General features: G+C 45.2%; 1 protein-coding gene across 1 annotated transcript in view; it reads right to left on the bottom strand.

The window, feature by feature from the left end:
* Positions 1–23086, bottom strand: part of OTOGL (otogelin-like) — a 158229-nt gene that overhangs the window by 72646 nt on the left and 62497 nt on the right. Inside the window, exons 24-31 of the mRNA XM_015407445.1 lie at positions 21337–21475; positions 19257–19266; positions 13976–14111; positions 12183–12302; positions 11453–11569; positions 7378–7534; positions 7174–7200; positions 1018–1185 (exon numbers count right to left, since the gene is read on the bottom strand). Of these exons, the coding sequence (XP_015262931.1) occupies positions 1018–1185; positions 7174–7200; positions 7378–7534; positions 11453–11569; positions 12183–12302; positions 13976–14111; positions 19257–19266; positions 21337–21475 (874 nt within the window). The remainder of the gene's footprint in view (positions 1–1017; positions 1186–7173; positions 7201–7377; positions 7535–11452; positions 11570–12182; positions 12303–13975; positions 14112–19256; positions 19267–21336; positions 21476–23086) is intronic.

The raw sequence follows: 23086 nt of genomic DNA, 5'->3' as shown, positions 1-23086 counted from the left end.
AGCTTGTTACACAAACCTTGGTTAGTCCATCAAAAGGTATATAACAGAGCACAATTTGTATGTAAATCTTAACAAGTCAGCTTTCTTGTCTGCTTTCCAGTGCCTCAAATGGAATTCCTGCTAAACTAAGACTTCCCAGAAGTTATTACTTGACTGCCCTGACCTGCATTGACCAGGCTAGCCCGATCACAGAAGTTAAGCAGCATCAGCCCTGGTTAGTACTTGGATGGGAAACCACTAAGGAAGTCCTAGGTTGCTATGCAGAAGCAGGCAATTGCAAACCATCTCTTGCTTTAAAACACGCCCCCCCCCCCCCGGAGTTGACACAAGTTGGCTGTAACTTGATGGCACTTTCCACCACCATTACCAGGCATAGCCTCACTACATATGCAGCTTGCTTACTATGGGACAGAGTGTTCTATGAAATCATAATGATAGTTTAATGCAGCTAGACCTGACGGGATTTCTGTTGCTCTGTGCTTCTTTTTCTGTATGCAGGAGGCTAAGAGTCATCGGGTCCTGGGGGGGGGAGGTCTGTTTTCTAATTTAGACATGTCAGACTTCATAAAACCACATTTAACAAGCCTGTTACAAACCATCAGTTGAAACCCAACAGTTTGTTGGGCAGCCTACATTCAATAAACCTGAATTTAATCAAACCATAGTTTATAAGTTGTGATTTACTATAATGTCTGAATGCAACCAATGCTTTTATATATGAACACAGAATGTTTTTATTTTATGAATATAGAAAAAGTAAAAACAAAAATGTAAATAAAATATCAATAATGCAGAAATAAAATTGGTCTCATTAACAGTTAAAGCATTTCTCTCTTCTTTCAACTGTACATAGTTATAACTTCTCCTACCACTTTGTTTTTAGGACTACCATCTCTAAATGTATCCAAATTTTAGAAATTATGTTAGAAAACTAATCTATGATGTTGAAAAAGTAACATCTTTTGTAATTTCCAAAACCTGAGGCTTAATTATACTCCATTCTGAAAATATACTCACACAATATTTTATCTTTAAAAAGTCCTGGAGTTAGCATAAAATTAAAATATACGTTTCCATTCATACTAATCCTAGGCAAAGGGAATATCTTTCTGCTGCTGATGTTGACACCTATAACTGTGTCATTCTGACCGTAGCTTGCCAAAATATATGGTCCTTCTCCAAGGCCTAGGGGGAAAATGACAATAAAATATTGAAAGCAAAGGAAAAGCAGGCAATTAAAAAGATAAAAGGCTCACTTATGCCTCCTCTGATGCATCCTAGAACTCATCTGTACTGATTCCTGCCCCACCAATTTTCTCTCAAAAAGAAGGAACACAAGCTGGACTTGTTTTCCCGTTAAACCCCTCCTGACCTGACAAGATCCAGTTTTTGTTTTCTTCCAATCTATGGATGGACTGCACTTACAAGCCTGCTGTTTGCTGGCTAAATATTGTAGGCTCCAGAGGTAGAAATCCAACTTTGACGCTCAGTTCTCATCTTGATACCGATACCTAGTGTTGCTTTTATATTAACTGGCATGTCTTGCATGAATCTTCACTTTACTGGGATTCTGAATATTAAACCCTTCACAATCACTTTTTCATACTGCAGCAGATTTTGCCTAAAGTCTAAGGTTTACTGACCTTGAAACCTGATCTGCCAACTGAACAGTTCCAAAACAATGATTAATATCTTGTTATTTTTATATTATACCTTATCTCAGTCTGATTCTTTTAGATATTTGTAGAACAGTCTAGCAAGCAGAGCTATTAGTAAATAGAAAGTTTGTACATTTACCATGAGTTTCCCTTCTTAGTGGTCCTTGGATGGGGCAGGTTTCAGTAACGGGAAGAAGCTCCTCCCTGGAGACAGGCAGGGTCATGAGTCTTTTTCAGAACCCATCCAATTCCCATAACTATAAAACACACTAACTCCAGACAGCCATAAATATGAAAGCAAATGTAGTGATGTGTAAAAAATGAAGACAGAGAGGAGAAAATCCAATGGACGAACTACAAAAGGCCTGAAACCATATCGCTAGACTGGTCCCAGAACTCCACGTTAGAGTGTCCTTTTGGGACTGCAATTCATGGTAGATAAAACTGCTCCATACTAGGATCACTGAGAAGGGAAATTCCTGGTGGTAAGTGAACAAACTTTCCATTGTTCAGTGTTCAAGAGTGGGGCAGTCTTCATTAATGGGATATAGAAAAAAATGTATCCCTGGGGTGGCTGGTTTCTGAACCATTCACTCTGTCATGACCCGCTGAAGTAACCTTCAACCAAAGGAAGTACCTGCTGATGCCCACCTATCAATTCAATATTGATGTGTAAAGTTAAGTACTGACTTCCAGGGTGCTGCTTTACACATTGCTTCCAAGGATGGGAAAACCATACCCACTGCTGAAATGGCTGCCCCCCTGAGTGAACAGGCAGTAACTCCCACTGGGGAATCATTCCCCTTGATGAATAATCCAAGGAATGGAACCCTGTATCCACCTACCCAAGGCTGATACAGAGACTTTAGTTTCCAAGGATGCCCTTCTGAAGGAAACAAAATAGAATCTGTCTTCCTAAATGCTTTGGTCCTGTTCATATAAAAAGTCAGAGCCTCACATCCAGGCAATGCTATTCCATTTCCTGGGGGTGTATTAGGACAGAAGGAGGGCAGCATTATTTCTGCTGACTTGTGGAAAGAGGACTTTATCTTAGGGATAAATGTGTCTATCTATCATCCCTCTCTCTCCCCTCCTCTGATTTCTATCCCACCCTCCCCTGCAAGCCACACCAGCTAATCACTATGGAAGATTCAGAGGTTCATATGTACAGAGAGGGCATTAAGATCAGACAACCCTGAAAGGAGAAGTTATTCCCAGTCAAATATAGTTTTAAAGGTGAGCTGTTTAAACGGGCATTTAGCCATAGGTTCAAAGGACACCCTATTTAGAGTCTTCATTTTCCAAATAGGAAATCTGTGGGACACTGGAGGATTTAGCAATGCAACTTTTCATAAAGGACCTCATCGAAGGCAATGCAACTTTTGATAAAGTTCCTCATCAAAGGCTCTTAAATAAGCTCAATAGTCATGGGATAAAAGGACAAGTCCTCTTGTGGTTCAAAAACTGGCTAATTAATAGGAAACAGAGAGTGAGTATAAATGAGCAATTTTCTCAGTGAAGGGTGGTAAGCAGTGGGGTACCTCAGGGATCTGTACTGGGTCTGATGCTTTTTAACTTGTTCATTAATGATCTAGAGTTGGGAGTAAGCAGTGAAGTGGCTAAATTTGCGGATGATATGAAATTGTTCAGGATAGTGAAAACCAGTGAGGATTGTGAGGCACTCCAAAGGGGTCTGTCGAGGATGGGCAAGTGGGTGTCAATGTGGCAAATGGAATTCAATGTGGCCAAGTGCAAAGTGATGCACACTGAGGCCAAAAATCCTAACTATGAATACACGTTGATGGGGTCTGAACTGGAAGAGAGATCTTGGAGTCGTCGTAGATAACTCACTGAAAATGTTGAGACAGTGTGTGACTGCAATAAAAAAGACCAACGCTATGCTGGGGATTATTAGGAAGGGAACTGAAAACGAATCAGCCAGTATCATAATGCCCCTGTATAAATCAATAGTGCAACCTCATTTGGAATACTGTATACAGTTCTGGTCAGCACACCTCAAAAAGAATATTATAGCATTGGAAAAACTGCAGAAAAGGGCAACTAGAATGATAAAAGGGTTGGAACACTTTCCCTATGAAGAAATATTAAAGCTCTTGGGGCTCTTTAGCTTGGAGAAAAGACAACTGAGGGGTGACATGATCGAGGTTTACAAGAGAAAGAAGTACTTTCCTCCCTTTCTCACAATACAAGAATTTGTGGGCACTCCATGAAATTGCTGAGCAGGCAGGTTAGAACAGATAAAAGGAAATACTTCTTCACCCAAAGAGTGATTAACACATGGAATTCACTGCCACAGGAGGTGGTACTGGCTACAAGCATGGATAGCTTCAAGAGGGAATTGGATAAACATATGGAGCAGAGGTCCATCAGTGTCTATTAGCCACAAGGTATAGCTCTCAGTCTGGGGCAAGTGATGCTCTGCATTTTTGGTGGGAGGGCTTCTAGTGTCCTGGCTCCATTGATGGACCTCCTGATGGCACCCGGTATTTTTGGCCACTGTGTGACAGTGTTGGACTGGATGGGCCACTGGCCTGATCCAACATTGGCTTCTCTTATGTTCTTAACTCCCCTGAGAAATCTCCTAACATGGAGGTGATGGGAGAAACATCTCCACTTTCTGGGTTCCATCAGTGCTAAGAGTGCTGCCACCTAGCATTTTAGAGTGCTAGTGCTGTGACTCGAGCGCTGAACAGATCAATTGACACCTGCTAGATGCTGTTATATACTGTGTTAGTGGTGCCCTTTCTAGAGGCCAATGAGATTGAAATAACTTTATCTGGGTAGCCTCTCTTTCTAAATTGTTGTCACTCAACCTCCAGTCTGTTCATTTTAACATCTCCAACTGAAAGTGAAGTAGATGACCCTGGATGAGCAGGTCGTTCCTGCCTGGAAGATGCCACAGATTCCTACACAACCAGCAAATAAGATCCTATAATCACACAAGTAGAATGGGGCTACCAGGACCATTTCTGCTCCAAGGGTTATGATTCTTTGAAGCATGTTTTAGAGAACCGGGACTGGAAGAAACATATACAACAACTGGCTTGGCCAATCACAAATCAGAGTCTCTGTTCCCAGTGCAAGGTGGCATTTGGTTCATGAGAAGAATTTTGGAACTTGGAGATTTTCTGCTGATACAAAGAGATCTATACTTATCTGTTGCCCTGCTTTTCTGTCTCCATCAAGGCGGCTAACAGATTACCAGTTATACTTAAGGTACCAAAGCAGGAATACCAGTCAGAAGACTTTGGGATATAGCATCTATTCCACTTAGTCCAGGCGTTGTCTGCTGAGCCAGTCTGCTGTTATGCTGGATAATCCTGCCACATGGGCATCAGATTGATCTCTGCCCAGCCCAAGATCTGAACTGCTTCTGAGTGCAGAGAACTCAGTTTTGTGGGGGGGGGGGGCGGCAGTTGATGTAGGATTTCAGTGTCATGTTGTCCAAATGGATCAGAATGTCCTTCCCCTCAAGAAAGTCTTAAAAGGCCAGGCTCTGAGTTCTAGATGCTCCACTTGGGTTCTGTCCATTACCATGTCCCGAGAGTGTGCTCCCCATCCCAGCAAGCTGGCATCTGTTATGACCAGTGTCCTGGAGGGATCACTTAGGTGAAACCTGTGTGTAGCCTCTCCCTCGATCTCTACCACTGAAGGTCCCAAAGGAATAGAGAGCAAAGAGAATAATCAAGTGTTGACATTTGGCCATCTCATCCTGAAAACGGAGACGTGTCCACTAGAGAGGTCTTGTGCAGAACCTCACCCAGGGCATTCCAACCTGGCACAATACTAGCATGTCCAGAAGCCTGACAACAATCATGACATCTTTCCAGGTCTTCAGCTGATCTCCTGTAACACTGCCAGGATCTTGGTCTGTTATTCCAGGAAGATAAAAACCTTGTCCTTTGGGGTGTCTTAGATTACTCCCAGATGGTGGACATGCTGAACTGGAACCAGATAGCTTTTCTCTCTGTGGATCATGAAACCATGGTCTTGCAGGCAAGTAATGGTACAGAGGGGGGAACTGGTCCAGGATGCCATCCAGTTAAGGAAATATGGAAACCCCGAGTGTCAAGACTCAGAGCACTGCAGCTGATGCTTCCAATGTGTTAGAGCTTAGGTCAGCCACTGATGCATCCACCAGTGGAAGCTTGAACCTCTTTGGAAGGAAGCATAATGCTGACTACAGGTTCTTCATCCTCAGAAAGTTCCCCCTCTTCCACCTAGCCATGAAGAATCAGACAATTTTGTGACTTCTGCATTGGGGTGTAACTAGGGCTATGGCTTCCAGATTTAGATGTGAAACGATAGTCACTGCCCTAAGATGCCTTACACTTCTTGGGCTGGTTGCAAAGACTGTGTGCTCACCCTGAACCACACTGTCAGATCTGGAAGGAGAATGGGATCTTCTCCTGCACTTGACTTGGCCCTTGTTCTTAGTATGCCTTCTATATGGCTGCTTAGGGGCAGTAGAGGAAAACTACCCCAAAAGTTTGGCCATAGTTGTAGAAATAGAAGTCTGTAATTCCTTCTCCATTTTCATCTTCATCTGAGTCAGGAGGCTTGTCTGCATATTTTCTCCCAAGAGATCAGGCATTGACTCTAATCCCCATGTATATGAATTCTGAGGGGGTGAGCCAGCTGAACAGTTCACTGTCATGGGAGGGGCCTCGAGGAATCCAGCTCTAGAGAGTAGGCTGGCTCTATGGAGGCCTCTTGCATGCCAATATGTGTTAGGAAAATGCATGCCACCATCTTGTTTCCCCTTTCTTTCCTGCCCTTTATCCCCACTGCAGTGAGGGGACCACCTCCCTAGCCCTCCAAGGGCTGTCTGCCTGGTTCCCATTAATACCCAACCCTGCAGTGATGAGGCAGGGCAAAATGGAAGGCTGGCCGAAGCCACCAATGCTCTGAGCGGCCCAGCCAGGACACAGAGTGAGTGGGGAGGCTCTTGGTTGAAGTACAGAGTACCTATAGTTTTCTCTCCTCAAAGGAGAATCTGGAGGGTGGGGAAGTTGACTCCAGTGGAGGCAAATCTATCCCTACTTCAGGCAGCAGGAAAAGTGCCTCCCCTTGGCTGGACACAGAAGAAAAGGAGTTGCTGAGCTCAGAGGCGAGTACAGCTAACAACCATTTGTCTGCTACCCAGACAGCACCAAACTGGGAGATGTGGGGATAAGCCCCTCCCATCAGGATTCACCAAAAAAAAAAAAAAACGGTTAGTGACCCTGCCTGCCTCCAAGGGGGAGCTTCTTCCTATTAGTGAAGACCGCTCTACCTGGAGCACTAGAAAACTCTATTCTAAAAGAGTTTCTTGAATAAGACTACATAACTACTACAGTCAGGATGGTACCTTGAGCATATAAAATAAGAGTTTTATTTTTAATCCACTTGAAGTGATTTGCAAATGTAAATTTGCTTCTAGCACAAGAAGGTGAAGTGTCTTGAGAGATTGCGTGCATCCAATATTAAAAAGAAAAGCAGAAATGATACATACCTTGGTTGTAAAAATCACAGTCATAAGCTGAAAGAAAAAAGTAGGTACAGTTACTAGTATCTGTAGTATCTTGGAAAAGAAGCACACTTCTGGTTATCAGCATTAGCAGTGAGTACTGCTTTCAAATGCTGTGACTTAACAGAAATTGGACAATGAAGTGTCAATCCATGTATTTGGTAGTATGAAAAACAACATCATACGTACGACAGACGGAAGGAGATCTCCAGTGAATTACAGCACCCTGCTGGCAGCATTTGTGAGCATAAGCTGCAATACTTGTACACAGACATTCACAGTCTCCACCAAGATTACAATTGCATGTGTCCGTATGGCAATTTTTGACAAAGGATGTCACATCAATCTGAAATATATGAGGACCAGCCTAAATGTGATGTAGTTTAATTTCATGAATTTAAATCCTTCAAAGAACTCAGATAATACAATTCACCCTCATAAATGCATCATTCTGAGGATTCTGCTGATTGGCTCCTAACATGCTATACTGAACAAACCATAGGCCCATCTAAGACAGCATGCGAGTGCTTCCAGGAAGTCCACAAGAAGGGCATGGAGGCAACAGCCCCCCAGCTGTATGCCTGTAGCAACAGGTTTTGAGAAGCATTCTGCCATAGAACATGGAGGCTCATATGGACATTCTGTCCCACAGTCTAATAATTATAGACCTATAATTTATCCAGTCCCTTTTGAAAGCTATTTATACCACTGACCATAACCACATTGCTTGGCAATGAATTCCATAAGTTAACTATGCATTTTATGAAATGGTACTTCCTTTGATCCATTTTGAACCTACTTCTAGCCAATTTCAGGAAATGACCCTAAATTCTAGAATTATGAAGAACAAGAAAAATCTAACCATACTCCCCATAGCAGGGCTTTTTTTTTTAAAGAGGGTGCTGGAACTCTCAAGGGGAATATGAAGTTTCAATCTGTATACTGAAAACTCATGAACTTTTAAACATATTTAAAAGAATTTTGTTGAAGAGGTTCCAGAACTCCGTTCCAGTCCGTTCCCCCAGAAAAAAGCCCTGCCCCACACCATGCATAATTCCATCTATCGTGTACCTACAATCATCCTTTTTATCAAACTAAGAAGCCTCAAACACTTCAGCATTTCTTTTCAGTAAAGGTACTCTGACCACCCTCTCATTTGAACTTCTCTTTCTGTACCTATCCCCAGTGAGATGAGGCAGCCAGAACTTTATGTAAAATTTCAAATGCAGTCACACCACAGATCTTTCAGTTTATCATTTCCCAATAATTTTCTTCTCCTTTTCACAGAGCTATTCCTTGGGCTGGGCAGTCTGGGCTGCCTCCCCTCCCACTTTGACTAAACCATTGATTACCAACTTTATTAAAACCAAGGTAAACAATGACATTTCCCCTTCATTCTGAAGCAAATTCTGCCACCTAGTGTAATGAATAGCCATGCATCTGAAACTGACTTTCCTGTCAAGTTCAGCCAGCAGTGCATTTTTATCAGCACATCAGTAGCCCCGTTCATGGTAGAGCAAACACATGTACAACCTGCATGTATGTGATGGTAAAAAAGAGCCACATATGGTCGGTTCACAGATGAAACTGGGGGTTAATACCTGGATTAATGCAGTCTGAATCACACATTACATGTGTTGATAGTAACATGAGAATTACTCAGCACACATATAAAGAAAAAATCAAGTATACATTGTATATGGATTGTATCTGTGTTTATTGTAACTTGTGAATAGGGCTACTAAATAGTGGTGGTGGTCTTTCCTTGGCCTTCTTTTTAAATAGTTTAAGGCATGCACAACACACATTAAAGAACAGCATAGCAAAATGGCTCAGTCATCCAAGCACTGACCATGGCACAATGTCCATTTAACAAGGTTTGTACACAGCTATTTTTAAGCTTAGTAGTAATTTAAGGTAGAGATGTGAAGGCCTGGTAGCATAACTAAAAAAATTGAGGGAGGGGACTGGGAGTCGTCACCCCTGGAGGAAAAATTGGGAACTTTGGAGGGGAGTACTGAAAAAAACTCCTATGAGGTAGGACCTAGCAACCCTAAACCAACCTTTTATCTGATCCTCATCTTTAGCTATATTTGTTTACTTCATCTTCTTCATCTTTCTTCATCCTGTTTTGGTCATGGACTCCCCTGAACATTCCAACACGTTCCAAAATCAGTTCGCTCTCTGATCTGTCATTCAGAGGGTCTCCCTATCCACTGGCTGCTTTGCCTGGGTCCTGCCTCCAACATTCTAAACAGTTTGCTTTTCCTCTCCCCCCCACAGCCAGTCAGAACACAGAGATCATTTGCATATGTGGCCTGATTCGCCTTTGCCTTGGAACACAGAGGTCGTTTGCATATGCGGTCTCACTGGCCTTTCCCTCTAACATTCTAAACAGTTTGCTGTTGATGTCCTGAGGTAAAATAAATTTCCCCTTAGTGTCTGTTGGGGGAAACCATGGTTGCAAATCTCCAAGTGAGGGCTGAAGATCACTCCGAATTACAACTGCTTTCCAGATGGCAGAGATCAGTTCCCCTGGAGAAAATGGTGGCCTCTGTGTCCTTATATCTTGCTGAGATGGCCCCTGTATGACAGCCAATGTGACATAGCAGTCAGGGCTTCAGCTATTAAAACTGATGTCCAGATGATCAAGATCAGTTCTCCTGGAAACAATGGCTGCTTTGGGCAGTGGATTCTATAGCATTATACCCTGCTGAGGTCCCTCCCCACCCCAAACCCTGCCCTCCCCAGGCTCTACCCCTCAAATCTACAGGTATTTCCCAACCCAGAGTTGGCAACCGTGTAATCGGCTATGGTACCACTTTTCAGGCCCTTGGAACCCAGAAAACATGGCACTGGAGGAGGTGCTTTTCTACCTTAGCTGTGACTGCATAGCCCCAAATTAACATAAGCCAACCTCCAGGCGGCACCTGGAGATCTCTAGCTATTAAAACTGATGTCCAGATGATCAAGATCAGTTCTCCTGGAGACAATGGCTGCTTTGGGCAGTGGATTCTATGGCATTATACCCTACTGAGGTCCCTCCCCACCCAAAACCCTGCCCTCCCCAGGCTCTACCCCTCAAATCTACAGGTATTTCCCAAACCAGAGTTGGCAACCATGTAATCAGCTATGGAACCACTTTCCAGACCCTTGGAACCCAGAAAACATGGCACAAGAGGAGGTGCTTTTCTACCTTAGCTGCCACTGCATAACACCCTGCTCCCCCTCAAAAAATAAGTCAGAGGTGGAGAGAACCATATCTGTTACCATGAGGCTGTCCTCCCATTCTACCCACTTGGGGCAGCAAAATGACTTGAGACAGCCCTGCCTTATAGCTAAGCAGAAGGAAAGAAACATGGCTTGCCTCCATCTATTTTCTGCTTCCCTCTGGCGCCCCACCAGCCACAGTTAGGACACTCATCTGGAGCTTCCTTCTAGATCCCGTTGTATTTCTTCCCACAACGGACATTACTCCTAGTTATTAATATGCCCATTTACATCTTGCTCCCCTCCTCGAAAAATAATGGCAACTGCCGCTTATGATAATGTAACAGTTAATAATGGCAATGCTGATAGGATGTGAATGGTGGTGAAAGGGAGAAGCTCTCAGCCTGTGATTTCTCCATGAATAATTCCAGCTGCCTAGATACTCCATCATCCCCCGTTCAGTGGCACAGTTGAACAGAATCATAGCTGCACCTCACATAACCCAATGTCTTTTATCAAATCCCAGGTGTAAATATCAGGACCTACTAGTGCGAAAAGCCTACTGGCTACTAATAATACAATTTCAAGGAACACTATGGTGATAAGGGGTGTGGCATGGGTGGGGACTTGCTATTCAAGAAGAAGAAAAATGATAGGGGTATTCCCAAACTGCAGGGGAGTAGACTGGTGGGAAATTTTCAGTGAGTCATTTGGGAGCCAGCCACTATGTTTTGTGTGCTGCTCCTCAGAGGAAATGACCACAAACCCCAAAGTTCTGGGGTATACTCTACCAAGGACCATTGTTGCTATGAAAACTCAGCTGCTACTGCTAGAGAATATGCAACAACAATGTATGCTCAATTCCTTCACACTGGCTGATTAGGTTCCTGACACAGAACTTGAGGACTGGTGACATTAAGTTCATTGGCAATAATACAGGCAGCTGCTCATATTAACAGGAGCTGGTGCCAAGGCAGCTTTGGAAGTATTTGGCAAACAGAAGACTCAGAGCAAATCTGTTCTTTTCTAGATAACTTATGAAGACTTCACTTACCACATTGCGACATGGGGCGAAAACATCACTGTACAAAATTGAGCATTCCTTTTTGGCATAAGGGAACTTGCTCTGATGTACTTCACATGGTTTTATGGTGTCATTTGGACTTGCACACTGGTTTACATGAAAAACAAACAGCAATTATGCAGTTATCAATATCTTTTACTGAACTTTTGTTGTTGTTGTTCAAAATGGTTTGGGAACCTTCCCTTTTCCAGAAAAAAAATCTTGAGATGCAATACTGTTGAACTCTCTTCTCCTAGGACTCATTTAAAAAAAACAAAAAAACAAATGAAAGCCAATGGGAAAACATTTTTTTAAATTTGTTTAATGTTTGGTGTAGTGGTTTGGTGTAGTGGTTAAGTGCGCAGACTCTAATCTGGGAGAACCGGGTTTAATTCCCCACTCCTCCACTTGCACCTGGCTGGATAACCTTGGGCAAGCTGTAGTTCTGATTAGAGCTGTTCTTGGAAAAGAGCAGTTTCTGTCAGAGCTCTCTCAGCCCCACCTACCTCACAGGGTGTCTGTTGTGGGGAGGGGAAGGGGAAGGAGTTTGTAAGATTAGGGGAACAGGTGGGAGAAAGAACTGGAACTCTCCCATCCTGAACACCCCTGCCCATCAAACTGATTGGCTTTAAGTTGTTGTATTGATGGTTGCTATATTATATTTCTACAGATCTGTACACTCTCAACATTATTTTGAAACTGCATAGGGACTTTTGCTTACCTGTCCTAGTGTCCAGCTCTCTCCGAAAATTTGAGCATTTCTTACTTCCATGTTGTTGGATGTGGTCAGATCATTTGAAGTGAATTTATCAAAATTCCCACACAAACCTGCCAATTTACCCTGAAATTATAACAGGATAGTATTTTTTTAATCTGTTCATTTAAAATAAGCGAACTATGGTTGCAGAATGATGACACGTTACCTAAAACTTGTTAATGACACCACCACCACCCATTAGTATTTCAATACAGGTCCTGCAAAGTGGATACCTTTAGACATAAACATTTCGGCTCTGAGTGTTTGATAAGGGATAGTATTCAATCATTCCTTTTAGGGCTATACCACACATCATTGCTGAACACATGGGTTTGCTGTTAGGATAACAATTTCATCAAAGAGTTGTGACATGTTTACACAGTTTTAAATAAGAAACATTTTCTGCTGGAGCAAGACAATGCCAGGGAATAGGTTCACATCAGAGTATATGATTGGACACTTCCTTAGACTTGCAATTTGTGGGTTTATTTGGAGACTTCATTTTTATTGCTCACTTATAGAAACCTGAGTCAATGTAATGCCCATATTTGGCAGCAAATATATGAAGGTAAATTTTGGTATAAGCATGCTCTCTCCCTTTTTCTCCTCTCAAAACAGGGTGGAAGCACTTGCTGTCCTATTTAGTAAGGGGAACCAATAAAGTGTCACACAGAAGCCAGTGGAGATGCTTCTGGTTCAAGAAAAATGGAGGTCTTTTCTGCCCTAATTTAAAATGTCTTGGAACATTCAATTTCCTTTTTCATGAAGAAAAGATGCTTTTGAACCTACATAAATTACTGAACTAGACCAGCAGAATATTATCTTCTCATGAGAGGAGGCAGCTCACATTTGCTCAGAATAGTTAGCAAATGTGGACAATCATTGTCAGTTTTCACATTGTGAGAAAACATGGCCCACAATTTGGTATAAATGTGCCTTGCTACCTAAATACGAAGTCAAATCAAGACTCTCTGGGTGATTTCTCACGAGAGCTGCCTCGCAGCACAGCGCCGTTTGCCTCGACACAAACGTGTCAATTTCACACCCGAAGCTCCGGGGCTGCATTTTGACTCGGGGCTTTGCCCGATTTCCTCCGCAGTTTCGTGATCCTGGTTTTTGAGGATCATGAAACTGCGGAGGAAATCGGGCGAAGCCCCGAGTCAAATGCAGCCCCGGAGCTTCGGGTGTGAAATTGACACGTTTGTGTCGAGGCAAACGGCGCTGTGCTGCGAGGCAGCTCTCATGAGAAATCACCCCCAGTCTAACAAGCTCCTAAACGGGAGATGGGCAAATTATGGCCTGCGAGCCATACTCTAGCAGGAGTTTTTCATGAAGCCCTTGAGCTGCATAATAGTTTTGGGGAGCATCAGTCCTTACTGGACTGCAGCTTCTGCTAGTGGGATGATGGACTGAAAAACTGTTAGGCAGTTCAAGACCCAAGGGCCATGAAGAGTAACAGCATGGGGGAAAGGGCACATCTGCATCTCTGCTGACAACGGGCATCAACTTTTAGGGGCTTCTGGGCATTGCCAGCTTGCCGCAATGGAACATGGTCAAGCCTGAAGTTACAGAGGATTTTCAGTGCCAGAAACAGGAAGAGCCAGCCATCTAACTCGGAACCCTCAAAACCGGGTAAAGATCTGGAAGTGGCATTGAAGCAAAAAACCTTGCTAACATAAGCCATGCAGACACAGTGGAATTAACCTCCTCTATTCCTAGAACTATAAAATATAGGACACCCACTCATATTCATTCACCTTCCATTGAGCTCCAACTTTGATGTGCATTGTTGTCTTTCTATCCCACAGGATAGTGATTTCCTGCTCTGGGAAGTGTACTGCTGTATAATGTCCAGCCTTCCAAAGCTGATACTTGGTTTTGTTCTCATGTATCCTCAGCATTCTCTGCAAAGAAATTCATATTTGTGAAAGAGAGATCAAATGGCTTCAGTAATGTGCAACATTTTATCAACATATTTACATAATTTACACCCTGCCTTTCTGCCCTCATCAGTGCCATCAAGGCAGCTAACAGATTTAAAATATACATAATAAAACACATCTTAAAAAACATTAAAGCCAAACAAAAACATATAAAAATAAGTAAAACTATGTGAACATACACATAGAAAAATATACAAACAACAATTAGAACAAAGGGCAGGAAGGAGGGATCAATGAAAGAACACAAGATGCCTTCATTTACTGATGGAGCATGGAATCAGCAAAGGACAGGTGATTGGGTTGCCATCAGTACTCCCTCTAAGATGAGTTAGTGTGAGCTAGCTCACAGTTTTTTAGCCTCCAGCTCACACATTTTTGTCTTAGCTCAGGAAGGATGGCTCCAAAGCACACTAATTTATGCAGTAGTCAAATTGCTCGCTCACAACTTTAATGCCAGTAGCTCACATAGTAGAATTTTTGCTCAGAAGACTCCACAGCTTAGTAGGAGTCTTGGTTGCCATCCCCCAATCACTTTTGGGTGATGTCATCATGGCACGCTGTTGTGTACTAATGGCGACTGCGGACATGGTCGCCTTTACACGTGGCCATGCGAACTACTCTAGCTTCGCATCCCTAGACAATAGGAGAGGATCCTAGAACCAGCCTATCGGCTCGTCCGGATCCTCAAGGGAACCTATGGTTGCAGTAACACTGTAAATAATCCTATCACAGGTGTGGGTGTGTGTTGGGTGTGGTTTGTACTTGTATTTAAAGCGGGCCTCGGGCTGGCTACTGTATCTCCAGTTTCCTTTTTCCTAAGTAAAGTATGAGCTGAAATCACTACACTATGCTTCAGTCTCAGTACTTTATACATGTGTAAGAAGATCCAGGAGTGTGGCCAGGAGACTCCCTCTGGCAAAAGGTAGGACCTGGCAACCCTAGGTTCTCTGGGAGAGAGAATTCCAGAATTTTGATGCTGTGATAAAAAAGGCCTTCTCCCAGATAGCCACCCACCTAATCTCAGAAGGCAGGGGCACCCAAAGGAGGGCTTTGGAAGATAACCATAGCAATCAGGTAGGTTCATAAGGGAGTTGGCAGTCCTTCAGTTATGCTGGTCCCAAGATATATAAGGTCAACACAAGCACTTTGAATTGTGCACAGAAACAAATTAGGAGCAAGTGTAGATGGGCCAAGACTGGAGCAATATGGTTTCCTACAATCCACTTCAGTCAAAGGCCTGGCTGCAGGACTCTGCACCAGTTGAAGTTTCTGAACACTTTTTAAGGGCAGGCTCCATGTAGAATGCATTGCAGTAATCTAATCTGGATGTAACCAGGGCATGCGCCTCAGTAGTCAGATTTTTTTTCTGCCCAGGAAAGGCAGCAGCCAGCTAACCAGTCAAAGCTGATAAAAGGTACGATGGTGTTGGGAGGGCCTGGATGGTGGCCTTGGAGGACGTGGTGGAGACGGGGCTTATCTCCAGCCACTCTGAGCAGGAGTCGACCGTGACCAGAAACAGCAATCCATGGAATGGTCCTGCAAAATTGGCATGGAGCCTTGACCACAGCGTCCTGGAGGACTCCCAGGTGTGTGTGGGTGCGCTCAGTGGAGACGGCCAGATGGCTTGGCACATTTCGCAGCACTTCACCCAAGCCTACTTTTCCGCATTAATTCCTGGCCACCATATGTAACTCCTGACCAGGGCCTTCATGCGGACGATCCCTGGGTGGGCTTCATGCAGGGCTTTTAGGACTTGGGTGCACAGGGCGCTGGGGACTACCACTCTGTCCCCCCACAGTAGACATCCCTTATGGGCGGACAACTCGTTTCGGCGTGTTGTGAAGGCCATGAACTCAGGGCCCGCTGCAGCTGCGGGCCACCCCCTCACCACCCAGCCCAGATCTCAGGAGAGGATCGGGTCCCTGGCTGAGTGGCGAGCCATATCCCCAGCCTGAAAGGGAGACTCGTGGAGGTCCTCAACGTGCAGGATGTGGTGTGCCAGAGCCGGGTCACCCTCGACAGACAGCAGTGGTAGGCGGCTAAGTGCATTGGCATGACCCATAGCCTTCCCGGGGCAGTGCTCGAGGGCGTAGTTGTAGCCAGACAGAAAAATGGACCACCAGAGGACCCACGGGGAGAGGACCTGTGGTGTCTGCCGGTCTACGGCGAAGAGGCCAAGAAGAGGGTGATGGTCTGTGGCAATGGTGAAGTGCCAGCCGAAGACGAGGTCATGGAACTTCTTGATGCTTATCATGATCGCCAGGCCCTCACGGTCAATCTGGGCATAATTCCGCTCCGCCGACAACAGCGTCTGGGAGTAATATGTGATGGGCACCTCCCACCCGTCTGGGAGATGGTGGGCCAACACAGCACCCATGCCATAAGGGGAAGTGTCGTATGTGAGAATCACCAGCAAGGATTCATCAAAATGTGCCAGGACTTTGTTCGAGACCAACAGTACCTTGACCCCCCTGAAGATGGCGGCTTGGTGGGGGCCCCAAGACCAAGGGGCTTGCTTGTCCAGGAGGCGATGCAAGGGCTCTGCTACCACCACCTTGTGGGGGAGGAAGGCGTGGTAGAAGTTTAAGAGCCCCAGGAATGCCTGGAGTTCTGCCTTGGATTTAGATGGGGGAACCTCAACAATGGTCTTCACCATGTCCCTCACAGGGTGGAGGCCGTCCACATCGACCATGAAGCCCAGGAAGTCAACAGATGGAACCCCTAGAAGGCACTTCTCCCACTTCACTTTCAGCCTAGCCCCGTGGAAGTGGCAGAGGATGGTGTGCAGTCTGGAGGCAAACTCCTCTGGCATCGCCGTGGCGATCAGCACATCATCGAAGAACGGTGTGATGCCTGGGATCCCTTTCAAGAGAGTCCATCAAATGTTGAAAGAGCCCCTGGGCCACGCTCACCCCAAATTGCAGTCTCTTTACTTTGAAAGCCCCCCTATGTGTAACAATTGTTTGTGCGGCGGCAGTTGCCTTGACAACCGGGAGCTGTTGGTAAGCCTGGGCGAGATCGAGTTTGCCGAAGATCTTCGCCCCTGCCAAAGTGGCCAGCATGTGGCTCACAACTGGGACCGGGTATGTGTGGTCCTGAAGAGCCTTATTAAGTGTGCACTTGTACTCCGCACAGATGTGGACATCCCCATTTGGTTTCATGGGGGTGACTATTGGGGTCTCCCATGCCGCATGGGAGACCGATTCCAGGACCCCTTGCTCCACGAGATGGCCCAGTTCTGCATCAATTTTTGGCCGCAGTGTGAACGGGACCTTCCTGGAATGCATGGGGATGGGGGCCACGTGTGGGTCAAGCTGCAGGGATACTGAGGGCCCCATGTAGTGCCCCAAAGTCCCATCAAAAATGTCCGGGAACTCGCTGCAGACCTCCCGGAAGGCCTGCGGGGCGCAGAGCTGGACTCCCCCAATCAAGATTCCCAAGGGCGCAAACCACACATGGCCAAAAAGGTTGACCAGGTTGCCCTCAACTACGATCAAGTCCAAGTAGTCATCAAACCCCTGGTACTGGATTCAGAAGCTACTCTGGAAGTCCATCAGGGTCACGGGAGAAGGACGCAGGCAGGGCCCCCCATTCAGACACAGTTTCTTAAGGGTCTCCACCGATATGATGGAGGTCACGGAGCCAGAATCGAGCTCCATAGAACAAGGGGACCCCTCTATCTTGACCCAGACCTGAATTTTTGGGGCTGCAGTCTGGCTAGGAAGCCTCAGTACCTGTTCTAATGATACGCTCATGAGGAGGTAAAGTTCTTCCTGGGATGTGTCATCCTCGTAATGAGCGGCAGACCGGCGGCCCTGCTGGGGTTGTGATGTTGGGGTTCGGGACCCCCGGGAACAGCAGGCCCAGGTGATGTGTCCCGACCGGCCGCAGCCCCGGCATACAGCATCCCTGAAGCGGCAAGTTTTCTGATCGTGCCTGTCTCCACAGCTGGCACACTTTTGCCATCCAGACTCCTTGATGGGAATGGAGCGTGGTGCAGGCCCTGGATCTCACCTCCGGTTGGAACGTTGGGTCCGGTGGACTGCCTCTTCCTCTGGGTCCATGGGGTCAGTGCTTGCCTGGTTTGCGGCAGTTGCTGCGGCAGGATGGTTCTTCTCCCAAGCCGTGGTGGTGGAGAGGGCTGAGGTGAGGGTGCACTTTTCATCCTCCAGGATCCGTCGCCTGAGCTTCTAATCGCTGAGCCCACAAACCAGTCTGTTGCGGAGGGTCATATCAAGTTGGGCCCCAAAAGTGCACTCAGGGGTGAGCCTGCAGAGCTCAGCCAGGTACACAGCAACAGGTTCTCGCGGTTGCTGTTGCTGGGAGTGAAATGCCACATGGCGCAAGATCTCTGATGCCTGGGGAACGAAGTGATCCTGGAGTGTCTTGACAATCTGCTCAAACGTGGCCTCTGCTAGCTTGGTTGGGGAGAGCAGGTTGCAAGCCAGCTCCACGGTGGCTGGGCCACATAAGCCGATAAGGAGGCCCTTCTTCCTCTCTCCGTCGGTGACCTCGTAGAAGATCAGGATGGACTTGAGTCCCTCGACCCAGGGTTCCCAGTGATGCGGCCAGGTAGGGTCAAATGGAGGGACTAGTCCCGCTCCTGAAGCGACTGCCATCGTGCTGTGGGGTTGTGGCAGGGAAGCCACTTGTGTGCCTTCAGTGCTCATCGGTTGAAGCGGCGGTGGTTCCTGGCCTTCCTCTGATGCCCAGCAGCCCAGCCAGCTCAGCGGGATCCCATCCTCATCGCCATTGTTGTGTACTGAGTTCAACGCATGGAGAAGCTGGATGCTTCGTGATTAACAGCTCATAGTTTATTGATACACAACACAACAACTTTACCGGCCGGGGCAGCCAACTATATACAATCCCTGGGGCACACCCACCAGTCCCATTGGGAGGTTTGAACTTCCCACCACAGTTCCTATAGGTGCTAACTGGGAGGCTCAGGATCCTAGTCCCTATTGTTCTTTTGGAGCCAAGCTCGAGTTGCATACCACTGGCGCCTAGTGGCGGTCAGTGGACATAACACTGGTCACAGCTGCCACCTTTTTATCTAGCAGTAGGCCTTTATCCAACAGCACCCCCAAACTACAGACCTGTTCCTTCACAGGGAGTGCAACCCCATCCAGAACAGGTGACACTGTAAGTCCCAGGTAAGACCTTCCACTTCCAGAAACATTTTCATCTTGTCAGGATTAAGCTTTAGCCCACATCCACACCAAAACTGTCTCCAGGCATCAATTCAGGGTTTCTACAGCCTCCCTGGCATCAGCCAAAACTGTGAGATAAGAGTTGAATTTCATCTGCATATTGATAACAACTCACTCAAAATCTCCAGATGACCTCACCCACTGGTTTCATGTAGATATTAAAAATCAAAGGTGACAAGATGAAGCCTTATGGGACCATACAGGCAAGACACCAAGGGCTGAGCAGCAGCCCTCTAGCACTACTTTCTGAAACCTATCCTATAGGTAGGTCCTGAACCACTGCAAAACAGTGCTTTCCAGTCTCTGCCTGGAAAGGTGATCCAGAAGGACATAATCACTGAGGGTACTGAAAGCCACTGAGAGGTCCAGGACAATCAACAGAGCTGCAGTCCCTCTGTTCATCTCCCAGCACAGGTCATCCAGCAGGCAACCAAGACTGTTTCAGTCCCATAACCAGGCCTGAAACCAGATTGGAAAAAATCCAAACAGAGTGAAGAGGAGCCAAACATAATATAACCAAGATACGCACAGCTAATATCATGCCAAAATTAGCACAATTCCAACATATAAATGCATTTTTATAATGCATTATTTCTTCATGGTAAGGTATAGAATCATTTTTTCAAAAGATTTCTAAAGGGAGGCTGAGTAAACAATCTCAAGAAATATTTTAAAGTCCTGATCTCATAAGGTGACTTGATCACATTATTTCATGCCTACTCCCACTTGAAAACTTCATTATTATATTTTTTATTTTTTTTAATTTGGATTATAGGATAATCACATGACCATTGGGCCAGCTTTATAATGAGGTGATGTAAAGGATGGCTTCATATAATAGATTATCAGAGCAGTACCCTCCACAGTTACCTTGTTCTTGTCCTGCCCCTTGCTGCTTCCTTCTCCTCTTCCTTGAAGGTAGATCAGCTAACACTCTGTAATGTATTCATCTCAGACTGCGTGCGAGGCAAGGGCTCCACGCGGTCAGGCGAAACGTCTGAGCTTCACTACAGAACACAATGGGCAAAGCGGATCCTAGCCGGCACCAATCGGTGAGCTAGGCTCCGGGCTGAGAGCCCATGGAACTCTCGGCCACTGTAAATAACCAATCACTTGTGTGGGGTGTGTTTTGGGTGTGGGGTTTTCAGGGAATATAAGCCGGCCTGAGAGCCAGCTAGAGTTGTCTTGTTCTGCACTAATAAAAGTATGAGAGCTGTAATCACTCATCCGTCTCAGTACTTTTCACACTCCTTCAGTCTTTGCTCTCCTGATAATAAAGAATTATGTGCTGTCAAGTTGCAACTGACTCTTGGTGAGCCTAGGACCATGGGGGTTTCAAGGCAAGAGGTGTATGGATGTGGTTTGCCATTGCCTTCCTCTGTACAGCAACTCCAGTCTTCCTTGGTGTTCTCCCATTCACGTACCAACCATTGCCAACCCTGTTTAGCTTCCTAGCTCTGACAAGATTGGGCCAGTCAGGGCTAATCAGCCTGCTTTCCTATAGATCCCTAAACATAGTGTGCCAAATTGCACATGCTCAATAGGGCTAGATGCCACTTGCAAGAGTTAAGGAAGCGATTTTGGGCAGATGCAGTTCGATACACTGTGCTTAAAGGCATATAGAGAATAATGAAGGAAGGTGCATTGACTACTCTTACTGAAGGAAGAGGAGCAGAGTCTGTGAAAGTTAGCAGGAGAAGACCTTAGCATTCTCAGAAACCACATGGTTGGGTGCTAAAGAGGAAAAAAATGATTTCAATGAAGTTCTGCATTATCCAAAAAATTGTGGTGATTGTACAGAAGACCACAGAGCGGAGTAAGAACTACGAAAATGGGAGCATTTTTATTACCTTACAGCTTGAGCTCTTTATTATGCTTCTTCAGATAAAATTTGCTTTAATTATTAAGCAGTACTGTAGTGGGTTGACTGAAGGTCAAGTTAAAAAAAGAGGAATATGGAACTTACCTGTACATCTACAGGGTCACTGAAGTAAATCTCTGTGTCTCCAACAGAGATAAAGACACTCTTTGAGCAAATGATGTCATTATCAAAGCACTTCTTGTTCTGAATTATTATAGATATGTTTGGACTGTCTGAACTCTGCAAAGCAGAAAGAATTATTATATGCAAACACAACTGTATGTTACTGCAGCATCCTCATAACAAAACAACATGGAATTTGTCAGATGGTACGAGACTCCAGTTGCCCTGGGCTGCTTGACGATACTCCAGTTGCCCTGGGCTGCTTCTGGGCCAGCCTGAGTTAAAACTGTTCTAAATCAAGTTATGCTAGGTTGATGTAGAAATAAACCTCAATCTGCCAGAGTGCAATTAAGGAAATGGATGAGACCCACTTGGTTGTACAGTGAGTTATATTGCAATGCAAACTGGCTGAAACCAAACCAGTTAAGATGAAGATTTAATCTACCACATTGCTTAGCTTAAGAATACATCCTTAAAATGGGGAGGAGGCATGCTAAAGGCAAACATGCAAACTCATCCATGAATTGAATAAAACTGTGGCTCTACTTTTTCATGTACACATCTACCTCCCCCTCCTGGATGGTAATTTCTCCTCATTTTCATGCATCTCTCTAACAACACTGTCTAAATCATTAGCCTTTCACAGGAAGGGAAATGGCTCCCAGGCAACACTATATCTGATACAGGTTTTGTGTACCTACTATATACCACAGTTTCAGAAGGGAGCCATGTTGGTCTGCAGTAGATTTGAGGCCAGTAGCACCTTAGAGACCAATCTTGTTGGTCCTTACGGTGTTATTGGACTCAAATCTAGCTGCTGTACCACACTAATTCTTACCAAAGTAGGCACACTCCTGGTAAAACAACTATTATCTATCCATTACATGTTAAACCCCAGCTATCCTCCATGGAGATGAGGGTGGAAACAATTTGTTGTTCTTTCCCCAGTTTATCATTCAAACCACCTTGTGTGGTAGGTTAGGCTACGTTGCTTGTTCAAGGTCACCTATTTAGCTTCACACTGGAGAGGGGACAAACTCAGGTTTCCTCAGACCCACTCTGATCACTACAGCCCTTTCTGATTAATGGAAAAATCATTCCCCAGGGTTGCTGGACTACACAAAAACAGCTGCACACATTGAGGGAGGACAGACTGAGGAGGACACGAAATTGCTCCTTCTTCCTCTTCCAGCAGCATGGCTTTGCTAAGGAAAGGAGTCAGTTTTATTCTCTTGTCCCTCCTCACTCCAGCCAACCAACCTTCCTGACTTTCTCTGCATGGATCCTACAACCCTAGGAATGATCATTCTGTGCTGCAAGAAAGTGCTACAAGAAAAGGAGGAGAATATGGGGAAACTATATGCCTTCCACACATGGATAGTACAATACTTCCCACTGTACACCAGTGGCTCATGCTTTTAACAGTGTGCTAGAAGTCATTGATTAAACTTGTTTTACTTTAATAAGAAACAAAAAAGAAAGATGGGAGAGGAATAAAGGGCGGTATTTGAACTGGCACTCTCTGATATTTTTCTTGTGGCACCCTTGCATAAAAGATTGGCCACCTCGGTAAGTATTATATACCAACAGGTTTAAAGTCAGTCATATGAAGCTGCCCTGTGTATACCAGTCAGGAACCTAGAAGGTGGAGCAGCTAAACAAAAGAATAAGATACATCAATTTATTACAAAGTACTCAATAAATATAGATTAAAAACTCAGATAAAAG

Source organism: Gekko japonicus, unplaced genomic scaffold, assembly GCF_001447785.1.
Source record: "Gekko japonicus isolate JY-2015 unplaced genomic scaffold, Gekko_japonicus_V1.1 scaffold525, whole genome shotgun sequence".
Taxonomy (NCBI): domain Eukaryota; kingdom Metazoa; phylum Chordata; class Lepidosauria; order Squamata; family Gekkonidae; genus Gekko; species Gekko japonicus.
Note: the sequence above shows the minus strand (reverse complement) of the source record. Positions and strands in the feature narration are given on the sequence as shown.